Source organism: Aethalodelphis obliquidens, unplaced genomic scaffold (genome assembly GCF_003676395.1).
Source record: "Aethalodelphis obliquidens isolate GAN/ISIS:26980383/991018 unplaced genomic scaffold, ASM367639v1 scaffold39, whole genome shotgun sequence".
Classification (NCBI taxonomy): Eukaryota; Metazoa; Chordata; class Mammalia; order Artiodactyla; family Delphinidae; genus Aethalodelphis; species Aethalodelphis obliquidens.
Window position 1 is genome coordinate 18,360,020 of NW_020837983.1, and position 20,302 is coordinate 18,380,321.

A 20,302-nucleotide genomic window follows, 5' to 3' on the forward strand; every position below is an offset into this window, starting at 1 on the left:
CACACACACACACACACACACACACACACACACACACACACACACACTACTTATCACAGACAAAATGAGAGCAGGCGAAAGTAAAAGGAAACACTTGTGTTCAAAAAACTAAAAGTCAGCCAGACTGGCTGAAATACAGAGCAACATGGAGAACTGCACAAGGAAAGGCAACAGATGAATAAAGCTAGAGAACTAGGCAGAAGCTGGATCACAAAAGGCCTTGCCTTTATTTATCATTGTTGATAAACTCAATGTAATAAGAGCTCATTTAAGAACTTTTAAGCGGGAGAGTAAAGTCCAGATTCGAATGTATAAAAGGTTGCTTATAGGGACTTCCCTGGTGGCGCAGTGGTTAAGAATCCACCTGCCAGTGCAGGGGACACGGGTTCGAGCCCTGGTCCAGGAAGATCCCACATGCCGCGGAGCAACTAAGCCCACGTGCCACAACTACTGAGCCTGTGCTCTACAGCCCGCGAGCCACAACTACTGAGCCTGCATGCCACAACTACTGAAGCCCGCGTGCCTAGAGCCCATGCTTCTGCAACAAGAGAAGCCACTGCAATTAGAAGCCCATGCGCCGCAATGAAGAGTAGTCCCCGCTTGCCGCAACTAGAGAAAGCCCACGCGCAGCAACGAAGACCCAACGCAGCCAAAAATAAAAAAATTTTAAAAAGGCTACTTATAACTACCTATGGAAAACAGACCAGAGCAAAGCAAAGTAAGCCCAGGAAGATCCACCAGGAAGCTACTGCAGTCATCCAGGTAAAGGATGGTTGAAATTTGGAGACCTATCAGAGGTTAAATCATTATAACTTTGTGATGGATTTGATAGAGGCTGAGGAAATTATTACATGACTCAAGGAAGTGTTTATTTTATAAGGAAGTTAAAAATACATATTCACTGATTAGAAGGGAAACAATCATTAATTCTTGTTTTTCTAGCACCACTGTGTAGATTCAACTCGACGCTGCAGGAAGTGTACGTGGTAACAGAATGTTCCAAAGCAGTAATATTAGGCAATGATACAACAAATACATTTTCTTCATATTTGTACCAAAGACCCCTGACCAAACCTGAACAAGCCAGAGACTTCTTAGCCCTTTGCCTTGGTACAACACCTTGTCTGTAACTGTATTGATTCTGGAAAACCATTATTAGGAAACCATGAAATAGTCTTAAGTCTTAGGTTGCTGCATTCTGACAAGATTAATTTATGTAGGTTATTAGGACACAAATGAAGGGCACATTACATACTTGCTATTTTGCAAAAGCTGACAGTGCTCAGAAAAAGGCCACCTCTCTGGCCCCAAAAGAGAAAGGAAAAGTTATTGCATTTACCCTGTCAATCAACTTGAGTATAAAAGGGCAGGCAGAGAAAAATGAAAGGAGAAAAGCAATGTCCAGAATGTGACAGAGCTTAACCACTGATGGGGCTCTTTTGTAAAGACTAAGGGAGGGCTGGACAGCAGGGAGTCTCCAATCCAGCTCGATCTTTGATATGACTGAAGAAGAGGAACCTCTTTAACAGAGGGCTAAGAAGCCACTGTAGTAAAGTATTTTATTAACATTATCTTACATTAGAAATAAAACAGTTTGCTGAAAAAGCCTTCTCTCTTATTCTATGAAAAAGAACTTAGGGCCTAACAAGAAGGGAATCTCCCTTAATCTTTACCTATATTTCTTATAAAACATGCATGGAACCTCAAAAACCTATAGTTTTTCATTCACAAATTATTTATTGAATGTCTACTATGTGCCAGACATGGTGCTTGGCATTGGGCAAATACTGGTAAATAAAACAGACATGATCCGTGTCCTAATCATGCTAACAATGGTCACAATTACTGCTTCTTGTCCTTTCAAAATACACAGTTAGGTTGAACCACATGAAACTGTCAATATTCAACTCTTTTGACACCAACTGAATATGATTCAATCTAATACTTACATAAGCAAAGTACAGTATTTTTTTTAAAGGAGGGGAAGGGCCAAAGAACGTTAACTCACAAAGGTCACTTCTTAGACCATTTATCTTCTAAAAATGATCAGTTAAGTCTTCTGTTCACCTAGTTACTGTGTTTGCTCTTTGCATACAAAGATGTAAAAAAGCAAGAGTACAGGTTTGTATTAGTTCTGAAGCAAAATGTACAGAACAAGGCAGGGCTAGAATTAGCAGCATTGCTCCCACTACTCCTCTATACAATGCTTCTGCACCATAACACAGTGATCTGCTTCTCTTCCCCAAATTTTCCTCCAGAAGAGTAGGCATGAATTTTATAGTAAACTTACATAAATAAGTTACATGGCTCTTCTATCCCTTTATTCCAATTATAGCCTAAACCTTCGCCAGCTTTTATTCTCCCTGCCCTGAAGAAACAGCCCAGAGACCACAAAGTGCATTAGAAAAAGCACGAGCTGTAGGGTCAGGTTAGCCACTGATGGCTAAGGTTAAGTTACCTAACTTTCTACCCTGATTCCTCACCTGTAATAAAAGTTAATAATACTTATCCTGTGAAATTATTGACAAGTTTAAATTATGTGAAGTATTTGCTATGTGACACCTAAGAAAAAGAGTAAGTGTTAATCTCCTGGTTCCTCTTCTCCCTTCCAAGGCTAATTCTCACAGCTGTTTATGATTCCATTCTCTCCTGCCTCTTCTAGGCCTCTCCTCAGGTTATCTCCTCTCCACTGGCCCCTTCTCCTCCACTTACATATGCTGAAAACTTGCCCGCTCTCAAAACACATGAAAAAGATTTCCTCTTCTTCGCTCTGCACTCAAAGCAGAGCTCTCTCCCACCCTGTACTTCTCAAACTTCTCTAGAAAAGAGTCTACACTCCCATTTTCTCATTACCCTCATTAACCCATTTTAATTTTGTTTCTAGCTCTACTACTCTATAAAATTATTTTTCCCTTAAAAATATGCATTGAGCAGCCAAGATGGAATAATAGTAATCAGATTTATCCCTCCCTCAGAAACAACCAGTAAGACAAAATAAAATGAACCAGACAAAATTACATGAAACAATAATTTTCAAGACACAAGACAACAGGCAACAAAGGATAGTGATCGTTAAGAGATGAGAAACAAATGAGGTGAGCTCTACTACTGCCCCAGCTTAGTGCCATGAGTGGGTTTCCAGCCCACAGCACAAAGAGGGAAAAGTGAGGTAGAACCTGACCAGCTCCCTGGGTTGAGGAATCTGAGCTGAAAGTCTGGGGAGACCAAGACAGCTACAGTTCATCGGACAGAGTACCAGAGAAGAGAGAGCCATAGAGAGAGAGAACTCCAGAGATCTGCAGAGAGTCTCTCTCAAATATTCAGCAGAGAACTAATGGCATATGCCTGAGCAAACTACCCCAGACTAGGGAAAGAACCACCTGAACGGATTAGAGGGAACAGTGTTGGGTACTCACAGAAGGCTAGGAGCTGTCACTGTTCCCACTAGGCAGACCAGAGAAAACTCCGAATTCATAGACAGAGTACACAGAAAAGTCTTGTCTCAGTGGTGAGGAATAATCAGCCATAGACTGAGCATTGCTCCAGACAAGGCTAAAAAAGCATAAACGCAAGACCTAGTGGAATTAATCTAATTAATCCAAGTAACTCAACTGCATCACAGAACAAAGTTCAAGAAGATTTATAAGGATACGAAAACGTCTTACACTCAACAGGGTAAAATCCACAACTTTTTGCATCCAAAGATTACCAGGCATGCAAAGAGGAAAGAAAACAAAACCCACAATGAGAATACCCAATCGACAGAAGCCAACACATAACTGACACAGAAGTTATAATTAGCAGAACAAAACATTAAAATGTTTTAAAACATTAAAACATTAAAATGTTTAATGAAACATTAAATTAAAAAAATTAAAATATTTATTAAAGTACATTCCAAATGTTCAAAATGACAACCAGAGACATGAAAGGTATTAAAAATCATTTAAGTCAAACTTCCAGAGATGAAAACTACAATAGCTAAGATGAAAAATACACTAGATGGGATTAATGACAGAATAGACATTGCAAAAAAAAAGATTAGTGAAATTAAAGGCATGAAAATAGAAACTATCCAAAATAAAACAGATTTAAGGGACTCCCCTGGCGGTCCAGTGATTAAAACTCCCATGCTTTCACTGCAGGGGGCACAGGTTCAATCTCTGGTCGGGGAACTAAGATCCTGCATGCTGTGCAGCAGGGCCAAAAAAACAAAAAAACCCAAAGAAAGATTTAAAAAAAAAACAGAAAAAAATAAAAAGAACATTGATGAGCTGGGGTTAACTTCCAGTAATCCAAAAATGGGTAACTAGATTCCTCAAAGGAGAAAACAGAGGGAAAAAAAAAAAAACTGGAAGAAATAATGGCTGAAAACTTTCCAAACTTGATGAAAACTATAAACCCATGGATCTAGGAAGTTCAACAAACCCCAAGCACAAGTATCATGAGGAAAACCACATCAACACACAACATAATCAAACCGCTCTAAACCAATATGAAAGAGAAAAGTCTTAAAAGCAGCCAGAGAAGAAAAAGATATTATGCATAAAAGAACAAAGGCTAACATACAATTTCTCACCAGAAACAATACAAGTAATAAGACAAGGGGTAACATCTTTAAAGTACTGAAAGCAAAAAGCTGTTAACCTAGAATTCCGCACATAGCAAAAGTATCTTTTGAAAATCAAGGCAAAATAAAAATGTTTTCAGACATACAAAAGCTGAAATATTTAATCACCAGAAGACCCACACTGCAAGAAATATTAAAAGTCCTTCAGGCGGAGGAAAATTATACAGATAAAAATATGGATCTACACAAAGGAATGAAGAGCACCAGAAATGTAAATATATAAGATTTTTTTCTCTACTTCTTACTTCTCTTTAAGAGATAATTAACTATTTAAACAAAAATAATAACAATGTATTACAAGTTTATAGTAATATGTAAAAGTAAATTGCACAACAATAGCATAAAGGAAATGGAAGTATACTTTTGTGAAGTTCTTATACTACACATGAAACAGTACAATACCATTTGAATGCACCATGTAATAATTTAAAGATGTATACTATAAACCCTAAAATAACAAAACAAAGAGCTATAGCTAATAAGCCAACAAATGTGATAAAAATGGATTCATTTAAAAATACTCAATCCAAAAGAAGGCAGAAAAGCAGGAAACTTCCATTCTCCCAAAGACTAAATGGGACCAACAGACTACCAACAGCAAGATGAAAGACCCAAACCTAACAAAATCAATAAACACATTAAATGTAAGTCTTATCACAAGATAAAGACTATCAGTTTGAATAAAAAAGACCTATTTTTGCCAAAAAGAAATGTATGTTATCAACACAACATTGTAATCAACTATACTTCAATAAAATAAATTTTAAAAAAAGAAAGAAATGCATGTTAAATACTAAGACACAAATAGGTTAAAAGAATGGAAGATATATATGTATACACTATGGTAACATTAATTAGAAGAAAGCTGAAGTGACTATTTTACTATCAAACAGGAGAATTCAGGGCAGACTATTGCCAAGGATATAAAGGTTCTTTCATAATGATAAAGTGGTCAATTTATCAAGAGAACATAATAATCAATAATGTTTATGCAACATAAAATGTATGAAGCAAAAACTGACAGAACTGCAAGGAAGAAGAGAAAAATCCACAATTATAGCCAGGGATTTAAAAATCTCTCTCTCATTCAACAAGAATAAATTCAAAGTAATTATGCTGAGTAAGAGAAGCCAGACAAAAAAGTACATACTGTGTAATTCTATGTATATAATACTTTAGAAAATACAAACGAATCTACAGTGACAGAGCAGTTGTGGCTTAGGGACTGAGAGGTGAGAGGGAGGAACAGAGGGCCAGTTACAGAAAGGCACAAGGGAACTTTTGGGGATGGTAGCTAAGTTTAATATCTTTTTTTTTTTTTTTGCGGTAGGTGGGCCTCTCACTGTTATGGCCTCTCCCTTTGCGGAGCCGAGGCTCCGGACGCGCAGGCTCAGCAGCCATGGCTCACAGGCCCAGCCGCTCCACGGCCTGTGGAATCTTCCTTCCCGGACTGGGGCATGAACCCGTGTCCCCTGCATCGGCAGGCGGACTCTCAACCACTGCGCCACCAGGGAAGCCCTAAGTTTAATATCTTGATTGTGGTGATGACTTCATGAGTGTATATGAACACATGTCAAAACTTATCAACCTATACACTTAGATATGTGTAGATTATTGTTATAGCTCAATAAAGCTGTTTAGGTTGTGATATAAAATCTTCTATTATTCATCAGTCATGCTGCAGCTCCAGAGATGAAACACTGAAAAAAGACGGACACAGGAACCTCAATACAGAACTAGCAGTCTTAGCAGAGAAATGGATATAGCAGAGAAACACCAAATGCTAAAGTGTGATAAAGTCTATGAAGAATCAGGTACTGTGGAAAAGTACAGATCGTAATTTGTATAGATTCTATAGTATAGATTTTTACTAGATAGTCAAGAAAGGAATCTGAGTAACGTGTAAACCAAGATGAAAGAACAGAGTATGAGTTAGCTAGGTGAAATATAGGAGGAAAATATATACATTTACATAATGAAGAGTCTAGGGAAAAAATATAAATGTCCAGAAGTGGAACTGCTGGCTCAAAGGGCAGTTACAATTTTATACAAAAGGTTTTTTTGCTTAGTTCTTTGGAAAAGAAAAAGACAAAGTGACATTTACTGTTTATGTAGCATAGGGGGTTTCAGAACAACTTAATAACATTTAAGACAAGAGAATAAAACTCAAAGCTCCAAGCAATTTGAGACCAGACACCACATCTTCATTCTCACATCCCAACTGGGAAGCTTCACACACCACAGGTGCCCACCAACAGTCTGCTGAATTAACATGAACCCCTTAGGTTGGTTATAAAAGAAATCAAACTGTCAGGAGAAGTAGCTCAATCACACCTCACAATATCTCTAGAAATGGCAGTTTTTAAAAGAATTAACCTCTTCTTCATCCTCCTCCTCAAGTAATTAATTCTTAATGAAAGCTCCTCATGTGAACTGTTGCAAAGCCTCCAAGCTGGTCTCCCCATCTCCATTCCCCTCATCTTCCAAACTCAATCTCCACAGAGCCTAGGAGTGAACCATTCAATCCCCAAACCTGCCACTTCCCTTCCACACTTAAAACCCTAAATGGCACCTCATCACCTCCACCTGTGCATCCCAAACAGAATCTAAGACCAACACTGGTGAAATGAGGGGCGAAAAAGAACAACTCAGTTTTTCATAAAGTTAATGTATTCGATTAAGAGGACTATTTATTGTGAGATTCTGCTTCCTGCTTTTTTGGTGTCAAAATATCCTTTTGTTTATGAAAGGGTGGGTGAGTACATGACAGTTCTTAAGAAACACCTGCACTTAGCAAATTAAAAAGTTGGTAAATCAATGACAGCTGAGCTTTATTTTTATTGTAATTGCCCATGGAAAAGTCTGGGAAACACTGACTCACAGGATAAAGTCCAAAAGACAAAATGTGCCCTCACCTAAGTCCTCTCATTTTCCCAGTAGATTTTTTGCTCAGGCAATACAGCAATAGTGCCCTGCACATAATCTAATTTTTTCCCTTTGCTCATGCTTCCCATGAATGGAATGACCTCAACAACCTCTCTTCTTCATTCACTCAATGTATGGAGTACCCACTATGCCAAGCACAAGAGAAACACCGCTGTATCCATGGAACTCACAGTCTAGTGTAGGAAACAGATATCAAACAAATGTAGAGTTATCGATAAAAACTATAAGTACTGCCTTCCAAAGAATGGAATGAAGGAGCCCAAAATCGAAGGCAGGAAGCCTAGTCAGGAAGGTACTATAGTTCAGGTAAGAGATAACAAGGATTTGCACAACGGTAGAGGCATGGAAAAGTCAAGATTTTGAGCTGACTAGATTTGCTGAGAAACAATAGGGGATAAAAGAGAAGAAATACACCAAAGGTGACTCTCGCATGAGCAATTATGTCAACCTGCACTAGTAGTCCCAATTTTTTATGCTTCCCTGGACCTATTATGCCCTTTGGTTTGAGCTTCCCATATTGACTCTAAGCTTGATTATACAACTTGCTTTGGCCAAAGGGACAATAGCACACTTACTACAATCAGAGCTTGAAAAACTCTTCAAGACAAGACTCTTGGAATAACCCTGTGCCAGCATGCTGAAGGATAAAGACCATCTGAAATCATCTTAAATCAGCCTACAGCCAGAGAAACTCCAAACATATGAGAAAGTACAGTCATGACTAGAACCACCTAGCTGACCTGTAGACTTGTAAGCAATAATAACTGCTTACTGTTTTGAGCCACTGAGTTTTGGGGTGGTTTTTTAATGCAAGGCTAACTAACATGGTGGTATCATTCATTTATATGGGGTGGGAGAGAGAAAGGAAGGGAATGAAAAGAAACATCAAGCTCATTTTCTCTTACCCTGATCAACTACCTATTCTTTAAAGCTCAACTTAGATATCAACTTCTTTTGGAAGCTTTCCCAGATGTCCCAGGCTGGTTTGGGAAAGATACTGAAACGTTATCAATATGTTTTGTACATATCCCTTATAATCCCATATAATCCCTAATTATAAGACAGTCTTACTGTCTTATAATTATTTGCTTACACTTTTCTTCCTAACTAGACAACAGCATTTTTATGTTACTGGCTGTGTCATATTCATCTTGACTGTATCAACATGTAACATAAAACAGGCTCTCAACAGAGATTTCTGAACTTATGTAATTTATATATTAAATGAATAAACACGTATTTGATTCTATAAAACTTATTAACTCTAGATTATTTCTCAAAGTGTGATCCACTGACAACATGCATCAGAATCAGCAGGGCTGTGTATTAAAAATGCAATCTTTGAGCTCTTTATCATTAACAAAAATGCCATTCTTTACCTTGTAAAAACAAGGATGAATATTCCCGCCACCTACAGATAAACAAAACAAGTAGTAGAAGTGTGAGTACTAAACCAACTTTTCCTCAAATATTTCTCGAGATGTAATCTACGATAGAGTCCTTAATCTGACGGCCCGTAGGTAATTGAAAACGCTCCTAACTGCAATGGAGTTTCTCTTCTAAGAACTGGGTCTCGGCCAGAGGAAACAGAAGCAGAAGGTCCTCCAAAGAGGTGTGACTTCTCAACGCACACGTTTACAGGGAATGCTCCAGGAGGAAAGCCTGCCCTGAGCTCTCTCCGCAGCAGGGGCCAGGCCAGGACCGACAGGCGGGCGGAGCCCAGAAAGCACCCGCATGCAGGACCTCGGAGCACGGGCAGCGGAGCCTAGAGCCGGCCCAGGGTCCCGCTACGGCAGAGCCACTCGAAGGCGGCTCCCCTGGGGGCCGGGGATGGGCATCATTCTCCAGAACCAGCCACTCTGGTCCACCCCTGCCCGGCAGGCCGTGAGGAAGGCCACGGTCGCCTGGCTACCCGGAGTCAGAAAAGAAGAAAATGCAGGAAGCGTCGAGTTTCGGAAGCCAAAAGGAGAAAGCAACAGAGTGCTAGGGGGCACCGCCGCTACCCACCTGCGTCAAGCTCCAGCTGGTAACAGGGCAGTGGCTCGAGGGAAAGCTTATAACCCTCGAAGCGGGGATCCAACAGAGGTCTCTTCACCCGCAGGGAGCAATTAGCGGCCACCTCCATCGCCTTCCGGGGGCCTAGCGTGAGAATTAATAAAGTTCGGGTTGAAAGGTCCGCGCTTCACGCATATTACCGTGGCAGGGAGGCGGCGTGCTTCCCATCCCAGAAAACACTGCGGCGTAATATCCCTTCTGGGTAATGTAGTGCCCACGGGGAAGTTGGCTCTGTTGCATATTGGGATATGTAGTTTTTAGGGAACTTAATGCCCGTGTGACAGCAGGATCTGGACTCTCTTACCCAGAGGGCTGAGCGACCAGGAGGCGGCCCGCGCTGGTTAAATTCTCACATTATAGGCAGGGTGGCGAGACCCCGCCCCGGAAATGCGTGTGCTAGCTTTCTGTGTGCTTAGGTGCCCGAGCTACTGAGGGTCTAGGTCCGGGCAGCCGAAGAGTGTGGTAGGTAACGGTCGTCAGCGCAAGGGTCATTTCGTCGCTGGGAAGGGACGGCCCTCGCCCGCGGTGATGGTGGTGAGCTATGCCCGTGGTCCTCAGGGCCGGGACCCGGGCCCAGCCCAGGCTCCTTTCGATGTGCTGTCTTTCGTTAGCTTCCCCGACCCGCGCTCGCGGGCCTGTAGGGCTCTCCGACAGGGCGTGCTACCGGAGTTGGCCTGAAGCCAGTCCTCGCTTTGTTTTCTGGCTCCTCCCCTCCCGCCTCTCCCGCTGTCTCCGCCCTATTCTGTTTTCCCAAAGACTGTCTGAACTGGGAGGGATGCCCTAGCGCCCTTGTTTTACCAGTGAGAAAACTGAGGCCTTTAAGAACTGACTTGTCCAAGGTCACTCTCCGTATTTTGGGGGCCAAGGCAAGATCAAGTTCAGTATTCTGCTAATGGTACGGACTAGACCTTAGTATTATTTTGAAAATGTTAGCCTCCAACTGCAAAAGCAAATATATCCTAGTCACTTCTCAACCTCTCCTTTTTCCTGTTCCATTAAAAAAAAAAAAAAAAACAACTCTGAAAACTCACTGCCAGTCTTGAGTCTTCATAGAGGCGGCGAGCGAGGTTGGGGACAACAAAAGTAGTCTCAAGTTGGTGACAGATAAGTGGAGTAACGTTACCTTATTCCAGGTTTTACAGTTTATCCTCCCTGTCCTTTTTACACCGTTTTGGTTGTCCGTTTTTACTGAAAACTGAGAATTTTCTAAGTTAGGAATTAATTTGGTATTTGTTTTCTCCTTAACCCAACCAGCAAGCTTTGATAAAGAGCATATACACACACACATACTTAAAGCTAGTTTGGCAGTTGTAATTCTGGGTACATACTAGTGGAAAGTAAAGTAAAGCACTTCAGATCCTTACCCAGGAATTTCATTTTTCACAAACTGTGCTTACTCTTCTATTGATATTTAGGTTATATAGCTTCCCCCAAATTTTGAATACAGTTAATTAAGATGCAGAAATGATTAGCAGTCAGTTATTATGTGTGGTTAAAGTATTTTGCGGCTTCTGGGGTCACAGAACCTGAGTTCAAGTCCTGCCTTCACCACTTTTCTATCTCGGTGCCTCAGTTTCCTCATCTGTAAAATACAAACTATGTTAATAGTACTTGCATAAAAGAATAAGATCTGGGAATTAAATGAGATTAAAAACTCAGTGCGTTAGCTCAGTTCCAGGTACATAAGTGTTTAATAAATGTTACAGTAATTGTCATTATCTAGAGACTTATTAATAAAGGGTACATGGGGGAAGAAAATTGTAAAGTCATGATCATGACTTCTTGGGATGCAGTAAATAATATTAGGAGTAAGGACCTTGTTAACACATTGTTGAAATTTATCACCCCTTCAGTTGATAGACAGAATGTTAAATGTGTTGAGGTGCTTGAGAGGATTTAGAAGAAAATGCTTTGTAAGTGTTCTATATCTGAAAATACGTGTTGATGTTCAGGTTAGCAAGATGAACAAAGATGCGCAGATGAGAGCAGCAATTAACCAAAAGTTGATAGAAACTGGAGAAAGAGAACGGTAAGTAATCGATTGTGTTAATTAATTACATTTAACATCTTTAAATTACAGTTATAAGAATCTAAAAAGTAACAAAACTGATGTCAGTGGAAATAATTACAGAAAATTGAGATTATCAAAAGCAATTCCTAACATCTGTTAAAAATGCTTAGGTCTGTTCAATATTGCAAGACTTGGAGGGAAGTGGATCATGTACAAAGATGAACAGGAAGTGACTCTCTCTCAAAAAATGTCTAATCTAATGGAGAAGAAAAATACATACCCAGATAACTACAATTGAAGATAAAATGTTACCCACTTTTTAACAGGGAGACAACATGATGGAACCAGTTTCAGTTACCAAGCTCTCTTAACCTCAGAGCAATGTGTGCTATTCCTACTCTCTGAAACATTCTTCTTCCTTCCCCCCATCTTTAACTAATTCTAGCTCATTATCAGGTCTTAATTTAAGTATCGTCTCTTCTAGAAATCTGTTAACTCCCAAATACCTTGTTCCATCATAGTATTTAATCACTTTGTATTATAATCACCTCCTTTGCTAGTTTGTATCAATAGAATCTGAGTTCCTTGACAGCAGAAATACTACTGTATACCGAGCATCGTGCCTAGCACATAATTGGCCAGGTAAATATTTGAAGAATGAACAGGTTTGGAAGTACAGAGGAGAGTCTAAGGAATCAAAAAAGCTTCCAGGAGCAGGGTGATAAATTGTATGAGAGAAATATAAGGAACAAGAGGGATCTCTCAGTTCTACCTGGGGATTAAGGTAGTCAGTAAAGCTCTCACAGAATAGTAGAAGTGGTACTTCAGCTGGGTAAGAAGGATTCGCAGTTCCCCAACCCGGTAAAGGAGAAAGGACAGTCTAGGCAAATGGAACCGAATATGCACAGTCAAAGAGATTTGTTACAATATGATAATATTCTGGGGAACTGTGCAGTTAAAATGTGAAAGACAGTGGACAGGAGAAATGTGGCTTTTGTATAATCAGAAATCTTTCCATTCACAATGATAAGAAACTGAACTCAGTAACTGGCTCAGCCAATTTCTATATAAGATCGTGTGACTGAAAGTCTAGAACTTGAAGGTGCTTCAGGCACTCAAAAATAGTTGCCAAGAACATGTCTGTCTTTCCGTCTCTCATCTCTGCTTTCCTCTCTGTTGGCTTTATTCTCAAGAAGGCACTACCCACAAGGTGGCAGAAATTAGCAGTTCAAAATTTACATCTCTCCACCTGAGACTACCGTTCTCCTAGTAGTTTCAGCAAAGGACCTAGCTAGATTACCATCCTACTTAAGGTAATAGGCCATTCATAATCAGCGTTGCCTAGGTCACATTTCCACTGCTAGAGCCCTACCCGGATTTCTTACACCGAGAGTTGTGGAGTGTTTTTACTGTCAAAGAAATGGCAGGAAAATAGGTGGTAGTTTGCAAAAACATCTGTTGTTGACTTTATCCTTGGGTGGTGGGAGTCATTAAAAAATTCTAAGAAAGGGACTGACTAGATCATATTTGCACTTTAGGAATGTTATTTTGGCAGTATGGAGGATAGACTTGAAGGGCTAGAGATAAATTGCAGAAGATAATAGGTTAAAAGTGGAAAACAGCAAAAATGGAAAGGAGAACTTACAGGTTTTTTTTTTTTTTAAGTAAAATCAACAACCCTTGACATGAGGAATGAGGAAGAAGAAAGCCTCTAGAACAGTGCCTTGGGAAACTGAGAGGATAGTATTGCCAATAATGGGTATAGGGTATTATGTATTACTGTTTTTTTATCTGTTTTCATTCATGCAGCTTAGAGTTACTGAGTTTCTACCATATTCCTGTTAGGTGCTGGAGATATAGTAGTGAACAAAATGAAGCCTGTTCTTTTACACAGCTTACATTCTAATGGGAGGAGACAGAAAATAATGTGTAATATGTCAGATGGTGATGAGTTCTAGAGGAAAAATAAAGCAGAGAATAATCAGGTGTGTTATTTTGGATAAGAAAAAAAAAGTAGGCTTCACTGAGATCAAAAGGATATGAGGGAGTGAGGGGACTCCTAAGAGCCATGGTCCTGACACAGGAGCTTTCCTGGCATTTTTTTTTCCTTGTGTGCCTTGTGGGACCTTAGTTCCTGGACCAGGGATGGAACCGAGGCTCCAGCAGTGAAAGCGCCAAGTCCTAACCACTGGACAGCCAGGGAGTTCCCTTGCCTGGCATTTTGAGGAACCCATGGAAACTAATAAGACTGAGTCAGCTGGGTGAAGGAAACAGTAAAGTCAGAGGCATTGCTTCGGAGGGGGCAGACCATGCAGGGTCATTTAGGTAGTAGTAAGGACTTGAAATTGTATTCTGAGTAAATTGGGAAGCCACTGGAGGGTTTTGAGCAGTGAGAGGAGAAGGACGTGTACAAGGGAAGTAGCAGGGGGACGAGTTAGGAGGCTTTGGCAACAGTCCAGTCAAGAGAAGATGGTGGCTTCAACTAGGTAGTAATGGCAGAGGTGGTGAGAAACATTTGGATATCAGGTATATATTTTAAAACTGGAACCAATAGGATGTGCTTATGGGTTGGACATTAGTGTTATCAAAATTGCTGATTGGGGCTTCCCTGGTGGCGCAGTGGTTGAGAGTCCGCCTGCCGATGCAGGGGACGCAGGTTCGTGCTCCGGTCCGGGAAGATCCCACATGCCACGGAGCGGCTGGGCCCGTGAGCCATGGCCGCTGAGCCTGCGTGTCCGGAGCCTGTGCTCTGCAACAGGAGAGGCCACAACAGTGAGAGGCCCGCATACCGCAAAAACTAATAATAATAAATAAATAAAAATAATTGCTGAATGAAGGATGCTGCCAAGGTTTCTAGCCTGAGGATCCGGAAGAATGGAGTGGCCAGTCTGACAAGGAGAACAGCTTGAGATGGAAGAGAAGCAAGAGTTGGGTTTTGTCCCTGTTACGATTAAATGACTTAAACATCTAGATGGAAATGTCACATAAGTGGATGTTAGGAATACTGAAAAAGAAGCAGTTTGGTTTGGGACTTGACATGTTTAAGCTGAGAAATGAGGTGATTTAGGTTGAAGATTGAGGTTTTATAAGACTAGGTATTGCAGAAGGATAAAATATTTTATTGCACCCATGATGCCATTAGTTGTAATACCCACCAATATTTTTTTAACCTTTAAGAATAAAGAAAATATTGCCAATTAAATTATGATAGGTATGCCAATTACTGACTTGTTAAAATGTGGGAAAGCACAGTCTTAGAATTAATGAAATACCATAGTTAATGTGTAATTTAGAAGGATAATGAGAAAAAGGGAGGGGCAAGTCTGAGATTAGTTATATAACGAGGCAATAAGAGAGCTAATGGGTAAGAATTTGTAGTTAAAGAATGGATTTTGGAGTTTGAAGATTTCAAAAGTACAGCTGCTTCAAACTCAACTAATACCCTTCTTAAGTTGTACAAAACCCACAATATTCCTGTTGGTGGAGGGAAGTAGAAAGTGTGTAAGAAGGCCAGAGAGTAGGGTTTCTTAAGAAGAATTGTACCCCATCCACTTCATTGAATTTTACTGATGACAAAAATGAGGCCCAGCATTTAAATGCCTTGCATAAGACCAAAGAACTTTTTAGTGGTAGAACCAAGATTAGGCCATGGTTAAAGTTTTATAACTGGAAGGTGGGATTTTTAATTGAACAGTTGAAGCTTTGCTTCAAGCATTCCTATCTAAGATATTGTACACTTGAACACTATTGTAGTTTAATTTGGAAACACTTCTTTTTCAACAGCCTCAAAGAGTTGCTGAGAGCTAAATTAATTGAATGTGGCTGGAAGGATCAGTTGAAGGCACACTGTAAAGGTAATCTGTTTCATTTAGAAGATAAGCTAATTCCATAGCTCTCAACTGTGTTGGTTTGGAATTCATTAGAAAAATTATAGTCAGTATTTTAAGATATACTGAGTGCTCAAGCATAATTTTAAACAAATAGAAAATTGAAGCTTGATGGTAAAGATTACCTCCTCTCAGTGATAATATGTAGACCTATTCCTTAATTTTTAGAAATTTTCTTTGTGTTTCTCTTAAAACAAGTGAGGCAAGATTTCCTCTGGCATGGAATATGGAATCCCACCTTTTTTGCTGTGCCTACTCAAAGTGAAACATTAATTATTCCTAGTCTGTTTTTCTTAACACATTGAGCACTGTACGGTTGGCAGACTTACAGGAATTATATCTCCTATCTTTAACAGTGTTATTTTTGAAAAAATCATCTATAAAAGCTCTTAGAAAATTACATGTATTTTTAAAATTATAAAATGGGAGCTTGTTAAATTGCAATTAGGTATTGATGATTATGCCATTAGATAGAATTACAAGTGTCACTAAGATGAGCCTCCTTCCTTTCTGGCTCAGCTTTTGGTATGCTGGAATTCTGGATATTTATAATGAATTCTCATATTGGTTTCTACAAATGATAATAGAAACTATTTATATCATTAACCGGAAGAAGGCAATGTGCCAAATCAATAAAAGCATAGACTTTGAGGTCATACAGACCTTCACTGGTAAGACTAGAGCTGGATTTCAAGTCGTGTTTGAATGAGTTATTTAATCTTTAAGCCTCACTTGCCTCACCTCTGAAGTGGGAAAAATGCCCAGCCTGTCAGCTTATCGTGAATATTAAATGATGCAAAGCACCCAGCACATAATAGGGGTCCAATAAGTGTAAACTCCTTTCTCCTTCTTTTGGCCCAGCCTAGAGAAGAGAAAGGAGCAAAGGAGTTGTTCTGTATTTTAATTTGGGGCTGTGAAATTACAAGTTAGACTTAAATTACAGTTTTTTCCCCTCCATACATTCAAGAGCTGATATGATTATCATGAAATAAGATCTGTGCAGTTGTAAGTTTCCAGTTTTTTACAAATATTAGATGTGAATTTACAGTTCAGATTCATTCTAAGTGTTATAATTATTTTATGTTTTTGATCTGGTGAATACATACTGTGTTTAAGGTTGAAATAAACCTTCATTAGAAAAGAAAAAAAGAAGTATCCTCTTTTTTTTTTTAAAGACCAGTCTGTACTCTAAAAACATGATCTTAACCCTTCCTCTATGAAAATCTTTCTTACAGATAATGATTTTAAATGATATGATTTGTTTTTTGCTTTTGCATAAGAGGTAATTAAAGAAAAAGGACTAGAACACGTTACTGTTGATGACTTGGTGGCTGAAATCACACCAAAAGGCAGAGGTAAGGAATGAATACAAATTGTGTGAAAGGAATTGTGGGCTAAGACATGATTTTTTTTTTCTCTCTTTTGCTGGTGCAGCTTTTCTGTCTTTTTACAAGGAAAAGCACCCTTTCCAAAATTATGTGGGTACTTGCATCTCCTCTTTGGGAAGAGTTATAGTTGCCTCACCAACTTTTGTGCATGGTCTTGAGTAACAAACAAGTAAGAGGTGTAAAACGTTTTTGCACTGTTAAAACAGTACACAAATATAAGTTGATGTGGTTGTTAGAACAGACCATTTTTATAATACAGGATTTTGTAGAGGCAAATATTACCTGAAGCTAGGATTTGTAAACTTTAGCCTGATATTTAATAATTCAGAGCTTTACACCAGCCCCTGAGTCATTGCTCTCTTTCCTTACTAAAAATAAACAAAAATGTCTTCTTGAATGTCTAATTACGAATTTGGTAGCTCCATAACTTCATGGTCAGGGTAATTCATATTTAAGACTCATACTTCAACTACCTTCTTAATTTCTCCCTTTAATACCTTGTTTAGAGAAGCCAAAGGAAAGAGAGGAAGTAGTATATTAACAAACTATTAACAAAATATTTATATGTAATAAGTATTAAGTCAGGAATTACATCATATAATTAAGTGTAATGAGATTATTTTCATCATTTCATTTGAGGAAGTCAGTGGGGGGAGGGAGAGTTGTATTGTAAGTGGAAGCAGGTAAATTAGATGACCCGTTATTTCCTCACACAGAAATAGTAAAAAGAATTTAAGTGTGAAAAGTAAATGATTTTAAAATTATTACTAGGGAATACTAGTCCCCTGAACTGCTACCATGTGGAAGGAGCGACAACATCTCGTGGTCCTTTCCAGCCATCTTTTTAGGGCTGTTTACAGCTAAACAACATGACTTTTTTGGTCAATCATGTCTCAGGAAAAGGAGGGGGAAAAAGCAGTATTTATTGTTCTCCCCATGGATTTATGTTTTAAAATAAATTTCTGTAATTTCTTTTTCTACTTTTCTTCTGTAATTTATGCTTAATCTGTTAACAGGGTAGAAATCATCCTTTGCTTCTCCTTCAATACTTGTGTGTTGGACATTTCAATCCGTTGTAGCTCCCTTGCTAGAGAATGAGCAAAAAAGAAAAGAGAAGTAAAAATAAATCTTTTCTTTTATTTTCATAGTGTTCTTTTTATTGTCAAGAGAGGTATTTGTTTTTATTTTTTAAATTAACATACAGTAAAATTGACCCTTTTTTAGTGTCAGTTCTATGAACTTTATACACATGTATAGATTCACTCTAAAAAACTCCCTCAAGCTGTTCCTTCATAGTTACACCACATCTCTAACCCCAAGCCAGCTGATCTGTTCTCCATCACCATAATTTTGATTAAAAGTATATTTAACATACATAGTGATCACATTTGCAGTGGACTTGTATTAATTATGTAGTCTTCATTTCTACGCAGGCTTACAGTAAATTTATAAAGAGGAGTATCTGTATAGTTAATTCCCTATTGTCCTTATTTTTAGTAGCCAAAAGGGGGAAATAGTGTAGATTTATTTATTGACATTTAATATTAATTTAAATTTCAAAGAGCAGGGCTTTTTTTCCTTTTTTTTTTTTTTTTTTCCATGCCACACGGCTTGCAGGATCTCCGTTTCCCAACCAGGGATTGAACTCGGGCCACACAACAGTGAAAGCCTGGGATCCTAGCCACTAGGCCACCAGAGAACTCCCGTTTTCCCATTTTTAGTTTAATATTCTGAGTAGATAATACAGTTACATGGTTCAAAATTTTAAAAATAAGCCTATAACAAATACAGCTACTGTTGAAGCTTTTGCATCTTTGCTCATTCAAGTATATGCATTTATTTCAATACAGTATTGCCAAATTACCTTCCCCAAAATGTTTTGTCAGTTTATTCTCCCACCAGCTAATATGAGAGGGCCAGTTTTCCCTCAGTCTTGCCAATATATACATTACTGACCTTTGGATTTTAGCCAGTCTCATTGGTAAAACATGCTATCTGAATGTGGTTTTAATTTTCATTTCTGTTGTGAGGTTAAACTCCTTTTACATTCAAGAACTATATGCCTCTCCTTTTCTTCATCTCCTTTGCTCATTTTTCTGTAAGCCTGCTGCTCTTTTTCATATCAAATTGAAGAAATTGTGTAGTAGAGAGATTAGCAGTGTTTTCTCAGTTTTTGTTTTTGTTTATGGTAATTTTGACCAAGCTTATTAAGTTGTTGCATTTGAATCAAATTCATTAATCTTTTACAGCCTCTGTTTAAAAAAGGCCTTTTCTATTCCTAGTTTAAAGAATTTTCACATGTGCAATATATTTTTAGGTATTGGATAATTCATTCAAATAATGAATTGCAAATATACTTTATTTTCTCAAATGTCTTTATTTTTTTATTGAAGCATAAGGGTTACTTTTGAAATTATTTTGTTGGTAGTCCTGAATAAAATACCAGATCTCAAATTGACATATATTAATTGGGATCTTCTTTACTCTTATGTTTTTATTTTTATATTTCAGCCCTGGTACCTGACAGTGTAAAGAAGGAGCTCCTACAAAGAATAAGAACATTCCTTGCTCAGCATGCCAGCCTTTAAGATTGAATTAGATTGTGTTGTTTTGTGGTTTTATTTCTGAAAGTAAAACTTGCCATAAATTAGGAATTGATTTCCCAAAATAAAATCCTTTTTTGTATGATGGTATACAGTTTTCAGTAATGATGTATACAATTGTATTGATTTTTTTCCCTAAATGTGTTATTTTAATAAATATCTCATGAATGAGTTTGAAGTTTCCTTGGATTTTGGAATAAATGGGACTTTATTAATAATTCATCAGATTTGTTAAGAGAAAAAGTCAAGCAGTGAATATAGTTTAAGTGTTAAGTATGTAAATGTTAAGTAAGCAAATCTCTGTAATAACAGTTGAGGAGAGGTAAGCAGCCTCTTCTGATTGTTTGGATGTAGTGTATGCCTCTTTTGAATTCCTATAATATTTTATAATATATGTCCCACCTTGTACTACAGATATCTTATTTGTTATAAACGCTGAGGGTTAGGACCGGGTCTTACTCATCTTTATGTGCCTTCCTTATTCCTCAAAGAATTTACCATCTTATTGGAAGAGAGAACATTTGCAAACTGGCTCCATACCAAGCTCCTCTCACATACTCTACTCATCTGAACTTTGAAAGCAGAAACTAAATTGCATCCCCACTTACTAAGGTCAAGAAAGAACTTAATGGGAAATAATCTCCATCCATAGCTTTACTCTGACATCAAGATTGGCAAATCCATGGACTTTTGTCTATTCTTATGTGACCTCTGCTGGAAAACAAGAATGTTGACCATCCGGCCACTTGGAACTCTTCCCACTGCTCACGTTGTTTATACCT

General features: G+C 38.5%; 2 protein-coding genes across 5 annotated transcripts in view; one reads left to right on the plus strand and one right to left on the minus strand.

Annotated features, from left to right (window-relative positions):
- Positions 1-9,928, minus strand: part of NUDCD1 (NudC domain containing 1) — an 88,148-nt gene extending 78,220 nt beyond the window's left edge. The window contains exon 1 of one of the 3 annotated variants that reach the window (XM_027131612.1): positions 9,584-9,928. In XM_027131612.1, the coding sequence (XP_026987413.1) occupies positions 9,584-9,701 (118 nt within the window). In that variant the 5' untranslated portion in view covers positions 9,702-9,928. The remainder of the gene's footprint in view (positions 1-9,583) is intronic. The other 2 variants (XM_027131613.1, XM_027131614.1) reach the window with 2 other exon arrangements.
- Positions 9,929-10,012: 84 nt separating this feature from the next.
- Positions 10,013-19,709, plus strand: ENY2 (ENY2 transcription and export complex 2 subunit). 2 transcript variants are annotated; one of them, XM_027131615.1, is made up of 5 exons: positions 10,013-10,165; positions 11,584-11,660; positions 15,426-15,496; positions 16,810-16,884; positions 19,429-19,702. In XM_027131615.1, exons 1-5 carry the CDS (start codon positions 10,160-10,162, stop codon positions 19,503-19,505), a joined length of 306 nt encoding a protein of 101 aa, XP_026987416.1. In that variant the 5' UTR covers positions 10,013-10,159; the 3' UTR covers positions 19,506-19,702. The 2 variants fall into 2 exon arrangements, with proteins under 2 accessions (XP_026987416.1, XP_026987417.1); XM_027131616.1 differs by having other exon boundaries at positions 10,020-10,093; positions 19,429-19,709.
- The last annotated feature ends 593 nt before the right edge of the window (positions 19,710-20,302 follow it).

Coding starts and splice junctions, on each gene's coding strand:
- ENY2 (XM_027131615.1), top strand. Junction 11,661..15,425: donor GAAACTGGAGAAAGAGAACG/GTAAGTAATCGA, acceptor CTTTTTCAACAG/CCTCAAAGAGTTGCTGAGAG. Junction 15,497..16,809: donor GTTGAAGGCACACTGTAAAG/GTAATCTGTTTC, acceptor CTTTTGCATAAG/AGGTAATTAAAGAAAAAGGA.